The sequence below is a fragment of the Myiozetetes cayanensis genome, unplaced genomic scaffold (genome assembly GCF_022539395.1).
Source record: "Myiozetetes cayanensis isolate MyiCay16 unplaced genomic scaffold, myiCay2020 scf2-11, whole genome shotgun sequence".
NCBI classification, from domain to species: Eukaryota; Metazoa; Chordata; class Aves; order Passeriformes; family Tyrannidae; genus Myiozetetes; species Myiozetetes cayanensis.
The window spans coordinates 3,769,049-3,779,145 of NW_026087411.1; the positions used below are offsets into that span (position 1 = coordinate 3,769,049).

Consider the following 10,097-nt stretch of genomic DNA (forward strand, 5'->3'; position numbering starts at 1 on the left):
GAGTGAGTGCAGACAAGCAGCAATGCTTATGGCACCTTGATAAGTTACCTACACTAAGATCCAGCAAGATTTGTCTCCCTGCTCTGTCCCTGTCCTGTTGCCTGGACATGGGCAAGTCCCTTCCTTTCCCTCTGCCCATTCCACAGAGTGCACAGGGCAGACACCCATCACTGCTGACGCCCTCCAGGCTAAAGCACAGGGAAGGGAAGGGAAGGGAAGGGAAGGGAAGGGAAGGGAAGGGAAGGGAAGGGAAGGGAAGGGAAGGAAGGGAAGGGAAGGAAGGAAGGGAAGGAAGGGAAGGGAAGGGAAGGGAAGGGAAGGGAAGGGAAGGGAAGGGAAGGGAAGGGAAGGAAAGGAAAGGAAAGGAAAGGAAAGGAAAGGAAAGGAAAGGAAAGGAAAGGAAAGGAAAGGAAAGGAAAGGAAAGGAAAGGAAAGGAAAGGAAAGGAAAGGAAAGGAAAGGAAAGGAAAGGAAAGGAAAGGAAAGGAAAGGAAAGGAAAGGAAAGGAAAGGAAAGGAAAGGAAATCTGACTCCATCATTTGGGAAGTTTCATTTCCAGGGCACGGAGCAGAGTGGGACAATGTCTACGCCTCTTTTGGGAGATGCTGATTTAATGAATGTGGCAGCTATTGTGTGTGCTTGGGAGCCTCCCGGACGTTTTTCTTCTGCTGATATTTTCTTTTCTTTTCTGCTTTAATGAGTGTTTCAGTAATTGACTTGATGATTTCTGTTTAATTAGCACATTTTGGAGGAATGATCAAAAAATAATAAGATAAAGTAATCAGACAAGCATAGTGCAGAGGAATAATAGCTCCTTTGTGGGGCTAATTGGAGTGGACAGTCCATCAGCTAGTTTGGGGCTCCTCACAGTTGGATATTCCCAGCCTAGCTGTGCCTTGTGCCCAGAGATTCCAAGCACCCATATAGACTCAGCTTTGGTAGTCATTTCAATTAGCTTTAATGAGCTGTGAATGAGCACCAAGGAGAACCGAGTCTGGACCTGACCTGTTTTGCCACTGCCCAGATTTTGTGTAAGGTTGTGGAAGCAAACAGAGTTTGCCCAAGACCCATGGCAGGTGCACGGCCCTTGGTACCACCAGGAAGAGCATCTCCAGGGAGGGCTGTGTCCCAGCTCACACATCCTGTATAGGGCAAGAGGGGGTTGCCCACGGGGCTGTGAGATGGGCAGGTAAATGGTACTAGAAAGCAACAAGTGTGGAGGAAGCAAGAGGAGTGAAAGCAAAAAGTACCAGCTGAAGGACCAGCCAGAAATCAGAGCTACAGCTGTTGTGCCTGCTCTGTCCTGGTTTCTTCCTGAACACTCTGTCACTCCTGTTCCCATACATACAGAAGGGTTTATGCCTCTGGGACAAGTGGTAGTCTCCTCCCTAGGAGCAGGAACAAGGCTTTCCGTGGGCTACATTACCTGTAGCTCCTGGAGATACATGGGGTGAGCTGTCCTTGCTCACCAACCACCTGTCATACCTTCAGTCGAGGTTGTAGCACCTTGATGGCCACTTGTTTGCCCCATGCTGGTCAGGAATTAATTAGGAGATGGGCTCCAGGCTGCTGTGACAGCTGTCTGCGTGCGGCACTTCCCAGCAGTTTGATTAAATCTGCAACACTCCAGATGTGAGCGCCCTGTGCATTGGCACAGGGTTTGCTCTTAAACTCCACTTAAACTGTGACTGCTCTTCTGGTTTTAATCAAAGGCAAATGCCTTAAGACAGAAATCTGTGCGGAGGAATTAGTAGGGTTGTCTCTGGGGCATGCAGAGTGGGACATGGAAAGGGATCCCCCGTGCCAAATTAGGGCTGAAAACACACTTGCAGTAAGCTTGGCTGGCGATGCTACAGAACTAAGCAGGTGGTGTGAATGGCCAGCTGTGGCTGCGCTCACCCTGCAAACCTTTTGCTTCACCCACATTAAATCGAGCTAGAAATGAAGCAGTTCTCACAGCCCAGCAGTGCAGCGAGCACAGGTTTCCTCATTCATTTAGCCTGTTTGTGCTGCCTGCCCTGCAAATCTGCATCACTCCAGAATGGAGGATAATTGGCAATTCCGTGTGTCTGCTCCTAACTGGCCAGAAGTGCACACACAGTCCACCACTCAGCCCTGGCAGCACCCTGAGGAAAGTCTCGTTGCCCGCATTTCAAGGAGGAAGCTCACCTGTAACTCAGAGGTTACAGACATGACTGGCTGCAAGACACCTATCTTTGCTGCTATCTTTGCTGCCTTCTCCCCTAACTATGGGCTGTTTCTCAGTGTTTCTCAGTTCCTTTTCACCCATGTGTCAGAGGCAACACTTTCACATCATCCCAACGTACCCAGCAGGACACACAGGAGGTGGAATAAAAGCCTTTCCCTTCTGTTCACACTTATCAAGGCTCCCACCCCTGCCAAATTGCCTCTGTTGCCATTAGCTGGCTTCTTAGCCTGCTGTGCTCCACTTCTGGGCCACCCTACACCCCTGCAAGGTCCGTCATGGCCACCAGCAGGCTGGCTGAGCTTGCCCTGCACAGCGGGCACCCAAGGGCAGTGGCTCCAACATCATCCCTGGGGGTTAGGCTCCAACCTGCTCCCGTGCTGGTCTGCCAGGAGCTGATGCAGGTGTGTGGTATGGAGCTGACAGGAAGCACCAGGCTGTGACTACTGGTGCAGGTCCAATGGACAAGTGTGCAGCAAGAGCTGGGCTTTTGAAGATGGGTTCTCCATCCAGCCTGGAGCATGGGAGCCTCTTCCACCCCAAGCTGCCTGAAACTGTCAGATGGTCCTTTATTATTGACCTGATTCATATCTAAACCAGGGAGGTGAAAGCTGTCTTATCCCATTACTAATCCCCTAAACCAGGCCCTTCAATACCTTTTCCTTGCTACCCCCTCCTCATCGCTACAGCAGGTGGTTGCAGCGCCACATCCTTCTGGGGCTTTCCCTGAGCTTCATATCCCTGCAAAGACAGGGACTCATAAAAACCCACCAGCCGCTGGCTCAGGAGCCATCCTCAGCTGAGGAGGGTCTGCCAGAATGTTGCAAGGACTTGCAAGGCTTGTTCCTCCTTCTGAGGGGGGCAGATTCAGGCACCTGTCCCATCATTTGTGACACCCATCCCCTAAGGTGATACAGGTCATAGCAGGTGTCTGACGTGGTGGTGGAGTGGCCACAGGGAGGAGGGGATTGTTCAGGGACTGTCTCTCCTCTCTGTGTGCCTGGTACTGCAGGGTGCAGCAGGGATCAGAGAGCAGGGGATGGGGGTGCAGCATCAGCTGCAGGTACCACACACCCCTGGGACATGAGACTGCATCAGGGGTGGGTGCTGTGGCCTTGGGCTGCTCTGGTAGAGGCCCGTGGAGATTCTGGGTGCTGGAGAGCCCTCGGGCTGTCAGGCCGGCTGGCACAGGCACCCTGCCCACAGGCAAACCCCAGGGAAATTAGAGCAAGGGACGATGTTTGATGTTCTGCTCTTTAAGCGATTAATAATCTTTCGGCGTCGGAGAATCAGCTGAAAATCTTCCCTGGAAAATAATGAGCAGAGAAACATTTACTGATTAGTCTAATCCCAGCTAATCCTATCTGATGAGCATATATCAAGATATCGTTTAACTGATTTATTGTCCAAAGGACCGGTGGAGATGCCCCTCTTCACCGTGGCTGGGGGAGCCAGTAATGGCAGCAGGCGTGTCCCCCCACCCCATCCCACAGCCCTGTCCCAGGAGCTGGTGCATCACCATCCCCCGGGGCACAGCCCTGGTCACCCTCCGCCCCAGGCAGCAGCGCCATATCCAGGCCACCTCGCCAGCGCGGGGAGATTTAATCGCTATTTCCATCTCAGCATCTATCGGCTTTCTCTTGGGTTTGAGCTTTTATGTTTCATAAACTGATTAGGAGCAATTATACGTGCTTTATCCCCAAACTTTCCAAATGCCTAGGCCATATGCATATTTAAGGCTTCATCATCTCTCCCAACAGCTCAGCCTCAATGTAAACTGCTGAAATCAAGCTGATTCTGGGACAACATGAAAAATTAGGGTTTTAACCACTAATATCTGCTCGAACAGGAAATTTGTTGTGGGTGGTGGCCGGATTATGGCTTCTAATTACTGCGGCAGATCCTCCCTGCCTAGCAGTGAAAGTCTCCTATTCCAGCAAAACTAAAGCAAAACCACTCTGGAGAAGTGAAGGTGCCCAAGGGGACCCCAGGGTGCTCTGTGCCTGGGCAGGGGGCAGCCCTGGGTGGCGCTGCCCCGAGCATCCTGAGCACATGGGGACCCCCAACTGGTGAGTTTGGAAGTGTGACCACCCCACACCTCCCATTCCCCGTACACATTTGCCTTTCTTTGGTGCCAAGCATGATGGTCCAGAGGGTCCCCCCCGCCAGCCCCCAGCACCGGCCATGGCAATTATCCTAAATGAAAGTTATTGTTCTACTAATCCCAGGAACAGCTTGCGAGGGGAGATTTGGGTCTTTCTTTAATAATGCAAAGTTAATGCGGAGTCCCCTCGTAATTATCTTTATCAGAAGGACCCTCGGTTAATCTGACCATCCAACGAAGGCCTGGATCAGGCAGCCCGTGTAAGCCGGTTGTAAATCATTTCCATCAACAGATGAAGGGAAGGGGGAAAAAAAAATTGCAGCCCAGGTGCAAGAATCTGGGAGCAAAAGGGAGCACAGAGGCCAGGCACCTCGAGGTGGCCCTGGCCCTGGTGACAAGGCACCTGGGGTCGTGGAGGGTCCTGCCCCATAACCCCTGGCTCTTCTCATTCCCGTCTTTGGGGTGTTGAGCCCGGTGGAATGTCCCATCTGGGAAGTGGGTCATGGCGTGGGGTGGGGGTACTGAGGACAGCAGTGCTGAGCCGTGGAAGATGGGATATGGGGACATAGGGACATAAGAGGGGGTCCCTGGAAGAAGACCGGGGGAAGGAACCCATGGGAATGTGAAGGGGATTTATGGGTGACCAGGACGACGCTCGACAGGCCCTGAGGGGCGTCCCGGGGAGGGACTGAACGGGACCGCAGGGGACTCGGCAAGGGGATGGTGAGGACCAAGGGGCGGGGGCCGAGGGGAGCGGAGGGAGTGGACGGCAGGAGGGGAATACGGGGGGTCGAGGGAGGGGCGCGGGGCCCGTGCGGGCGGGGAGGGGCAGCGGCCGCTAATCCGGGGATTGGGAGCGCCCCCCCGCCGGCCCGTGGTGTGATTGGAGCCGGGGCCGGCGGCGGGACGATAAAAAGGGCGACGGGCAGCCGTGCCCGCTCCGGACCGGGCTAGGGGGCGGCGGCGGCGGCGGCGATGCCGGGCCGAGCGGAGCCGTCGGGGGGACGCGCGGCGGCGGGGCCGGTGGCGGTGCCCGTACCGGTGACACCCGGGGCGGCGGCGCGGCCGGGAGGAGCAGGGCTGCGGTCCAAGGGCTTCGCCATCACCGACCTGCTGGGGCTGGAAGCCGAGCTGCAGCCGCCCCCCGGGCCCACTCCCGCTGCCACCGCCGGTGGCTACGAGGGCGGCGGGGCGCTGGGGCTGGGGCTGGGGCTGCTGTGTGGCCTGGGGGGGCCGGGCGCCCCGTGCCTGCTGCCCGCCCCTCTGCCGCTTCTGCCCGCCCGCGGCCCCCGCCCGCCCCCCGGGCCGCCTCCTGCCGCCCGCCGCCACAAGGAGAACATCTCCGGTGAGCGGGAGCAGGGTCGGGGTCGGGGGTGGCCGCTCAGGCGCGCAAGGGGACCCCCGTCCGGAGCCGCTGCCGGGGCTGCCTTGCACTGCGGCCGCAGCCAGCATCCTCCCGCGGGTCCGCGATCGGCTCCCGTGCTCCTCGTCCCGGCCCTCTGGCAAGGATGGGCTCCCACCCCCTGCCCCGGGATGGCATCACCGGTGTGGCGCCCCGGTCTCGGCTGTGGGAGGGGACTCCTCCCTGCCCCGGGCCCGCTCCCTGCGGGCGTCTGGAACCGTGTTTGGGGAGCTGGGTTTGGTCCCTCCGCTCTCGACGGGAACGTGACTCTTCCCCTCCCGCATGCTGCTGCCAGATGAGGACAGCCTGTCTGGGGACGCCAGCGACATGAAGATGTCCACCTCCCAGATCAAGAGGAAGAAACGCCGGCACAGGTAGAGCCCGGGAGCTCGGCTGTCCTGTTCTCACCTCCTCCTCGCTGCTGCCATCCTCCCGCTGTTCCTCTGATCCTCATGCTGGGGCGGTGGGTATCCCCAAGGGAGGAAAAAGGAGGGCTGCAGCAGAGGTGCGGGGAGGATTTTCTGGAGGAAAACCGTAGCGTTGGGGGGGGGCTGGCAACCCCGCTGCTTGCGTCTGGACTGTGTCACAGGATGCTCTCTCCCCTCGGCAGGACGGTGTTCACAGCTCACCAGCTGGAGGAGCTGGAAAAGGCTTTCAATGAAGCGCACTACCCTGACGTCTATGCCCGGGAGATGCTGGCCATGAAGACAGAGTTGCCGGAGGACAGGATACAGGTAGGTGGCAGCGATGGTCCTCTCTGTCCCGTGGAGTCTGCGGGCTGTCAGTGCCTGGCTGTCTCTTCTGCTCCGTGGCAGTGAGTGCAGGTGGTAGGAATGCGGTGGCAATGAAATGCTGCAGGGCGCCTGGGGGGGCAGCTCAGCTTCCGCCCCCTGGCATTGAACAGCCTCCAAATGGACATACAGAACCAGGAGACTGAGCTGGCCCCAGCAGCTGCTCACTGCTGGCAACTTGGCTCTGTTCTTCCACTCAGGCAGGAGCTGAGAGCAATTCAGGAGCTGCTGGGCCAAGCTGTGTCCCACTAACTTGCTCACTAGCTTGTCCCTTTGAGGGACATATGGCATTTTAGGGCCTGATCCTGCTCCACTCTGGAGCAGCTCGTTGGCTTAAGAACAGGATGGTAGTCTGGGCAGCAGTTCAGTTATATCTGCACCCCTCAAGCCTTCAAACACAGGAAAGGGGTATGGAGAGGGATCTGAGCACCCTCTGTCATCACTGGTCACTACATTATGGAGTCCTTTTCCTGACGAGGTTGGTGTTCTGTGGATGAGGCAGAGAGCCCCTGCGGGTAGGAGTAGTGTAGGGTGACTTTGGCTGGAATCACCCTCCTGTGCCACGATCAGCTTCATGTTAACATGTGCTCCCTCTCCCCCCTTCCTCCCCTCTCTGACACCCACGTGTGTGCCCTCCCTCACACCCATCCCTCCCCATACACCACCCTGGCTGCCCTGCCGGTGCCGCCTGCGTGTCCGCACCCTGCGGTCACACCCAACCCCCTCCATGCACCTCCACGGCTGCCCTTTTGCCCTGGGTGCACAATCCCCCGTGCCCAATGGGCCCTGGACACCCTGCCACGGGAACTGTCTCCTCCCCAATCCCACCCCTCCGTGCTCTCCTGGCTATTACCCCTGAAGGTTTGGTTTCAGAACCGAAGAGCCAAGTGGCGGAAGCGGGAGAAGTGCTGGGGCCGGAGCAGCGTGATGGCCGAGTACGGCCTCTACGGGGCCATGGTGAGGCATTCCATCCCTCTGCCTGAGTCCATCATCAACTCTGCCAAGAGCGGGCTGGTGGGATCCTGCGCCCCGTGGCTGCTGGGTGAGTGGGACCTTGGGGCTGAGGGGGTCAGGGTGCAGCTGCAGAGTGAACAGCCCTTCTTCTTTCATATGGCTGTCCTTGCCTTTTCCCAGAAAAGAATAGGGTCTTGATCCTAAGCTGTACGCAGGCTGCCAAGTGTCCTGGGTTTTCCACTACCTCCGTGCAAAGAGCAGCTAGGAAAACCTTTTAGTGCTGTGTCAGACAAGTACCTGCACGTGGCTGGGCATCACTTCGTAGTGCTAGCAGGCAGTGTGGGAGTTGCAAGGTGTCTAAGAAGTCATCCTTCCCCCCCCAAGCTGAAGATAACGTTAATGCTACCTTAGAGCTACCTTCTGCTCATACACAGTCAAGAACAGGGATGAGCCATTACACCACCCCTTTCCTTGTACTGCAGAGGGAGGTACGGACTAATTTTGCCACAAGCTGTTCTCTCGGTCTGCAGAGAGCAGGTGGCAGGGCTCTGGGTCAGGAAAGGCTAGTAGCTAGAGAGAGTTTTCCTTAGAATGCAAGTGAGAACTGAAGGAAGCAGCAGGAGTGCAGGAGGTGATGATGAGCAGTCCCAGGCAGAAATAAGCAACCAGCACCCTTGCTTTGCTCTCTCCCCTCTGCAAGGCATGCACAAAAAATCCATGGAGGTAAGCAGGAAGGCAGAGAGCCAAGAGAAGCTGGCAGATGGCTGGCGAACGGAGCAGGAGGAGGAGGAACTCAAAGAGAAGCAGGCCAGTTCCCAGAGGGGCTCCGACAAGCTTGGCCCTGCAAAAGACTCAGAGGACACAGCCATCGACCTCTCCAGGACAGCCAAGCATGAGAAGAGGGGTGTACTGAGGCAGTGCATCAACGGGACACCCCCCCCAGAGCAGAACGACAGGGACCACTGAGCTTGGGCTGCCCTGGAGGAGGCCAGACTTCACAGGGTCCTAGTGAGATAATATTTATTCATTTATTGATATATATATTTTTTCTTAAATAATGGAACTTCTATCTGAATTCAGGGCATTTTAAAACTGAGCACACACATCCCCCTGTCCCCTCACTTTCAAGCTGTTCGCTTCTCAGCAGAGCCAGGGTGGAGGGTGGGAGAAGTGTCCCGGCAGTGCAAAAATGGGACCACACTGTGGTCAGCATGACTGCTGCTGGGGAAGAGCAACCCTTTCCTTCTGGGCTGTGACCACTTCCCCAGCTAGCCAGGAGCACAAAGAGGAGCAACGCAATGGGAGTCGCTCCCTCCTCCAACACGCAGGTGCAAAGATGGTGCAGGAGTTTACAGGTGTCTTCTCCAAGCACAGCGCCCATGTGCAAGCCCTTCCACGTTGAACATGCAATTCTTCCACCTCGAGGATAAGCAGGGTTTTTAAACACTGTAGGGTTCATCCTCAAGCCAGTGTAACCTGAGGATGTATAAACACTCAGGTTTATATTTGCTGAGGATCTGGCCTGCCAATGCAGCCTTATCACTGGATTTACACTGTGTAGCTTCCTTAACTCATATTTGGGAGAAGGGGGTAAAGACATTTTTGTTTATGCAATGATTTTGTACACTCTTGAATGTTACCTGCAACACTATGCATAATAGAACAAACCTTTTTGAAAACAAGCCATGGTACCCCAGAGCAATTAAACAATTGTGTGAATTGTCAGAAGAAGATATTTTGTAATTGTCTGTAAAAAATGTTAATGTCAGAGCTGTTTCTTGGTCGCCCTATATTGTGTCTAAAAGCACTTTAGTGATCTGGATTTTTGAATGTGGCTCTTCCTGTGTTGTCTACCATTTATTTATTACACATCCATAAATAAAATTGTGGTGTATCTTTGGTTTTCATACTCTGCATTGCAATTTATACCTTCCTTTGACACGTCTTGTGGCAGTTGCTCAACTGGCCCGTGCACACTCCGTGACAGCTCTCCTGGAACACCTCCAGTTTCATCTGCCAGCCAAAACATAACGGAAAATTATCAAAAGGTTTTATTAAAATCTGAGTAATTCCAATTTGGAAAGTTTCCTAATACAGCTCAGGGTGTGTGGCCATGTAATGATGCTGTCACCTGTTCCTGCCTCTGCTGCTGGGCCTGGCTCCCCGCACACAAACTGTGCTGCACAGAGGGAGAGTGGAGGGACAATTGCTGGGAAGAGCCAAGCAAGAAGTGGCATGTGCAGATCTCCCACCTTTCACCTCCGCTGCTTATCCAGACTTTACCAGGGGTAACGTATTCACGGCAAACACAGGCTTTTGCTTTGCAGTGAAAAAAAATGTTTGCTGGGGGGGCTGTGGGGAGCAGAGTTCAGGAAAGGACCAGCCAGGGCTTATTGCAGCAGCAATTAGGCTCACCGAGAGCCGAGACTTAACACATTGGAGGCCTAATCCTGCCTTAGCAGCATCTGCAAACCTTTTATTTGGGCTGTGCCATGCTGGCACTGGATGCTTGCAATCTCTTTTTTTTTTTTTCTTTTTTTTCCTCTGCCTGCATGCAGATGGCCTGGCTCTTTGCCTTGTGCTGGGTCCAGTGCAGTGCTGTGAGAGCAAGCATGTCACCGCCACAACTGCTACAAGGGGA

General features: G+C 55.2%; 1 protein-coding gene across 1 annotated transcript; it reads left to right on the plus strand.

The window, feature by feature from the left end:
- The first annotated feature begins 5,284 nt into the window (after positions 1 to 5,284).
- On the plus strand, positions 5,285 to 9,365 carry VSX1 (visual system homeobox 1). The gene is made up of 5 exons (XM_050315233.1): positions 5,285 to 5,654; positions 6,007 to 6,085; positions 6,322 to 6,445; positions 7,364 to 7,544; positions 8,157 to 9,365. Exons 1-5 carry the CDS (start codon positions 5,285 to 5,287, stop codon positions 8,420 to 8,422), a joined length of 1,020 nt encoding a protein of 339 aa, XP_050171190.1. The 3' UTR covers positions 8,423 to 9,365.
- Positions 9,366 to 10,097: the final 732 nt, after the last annotated feature.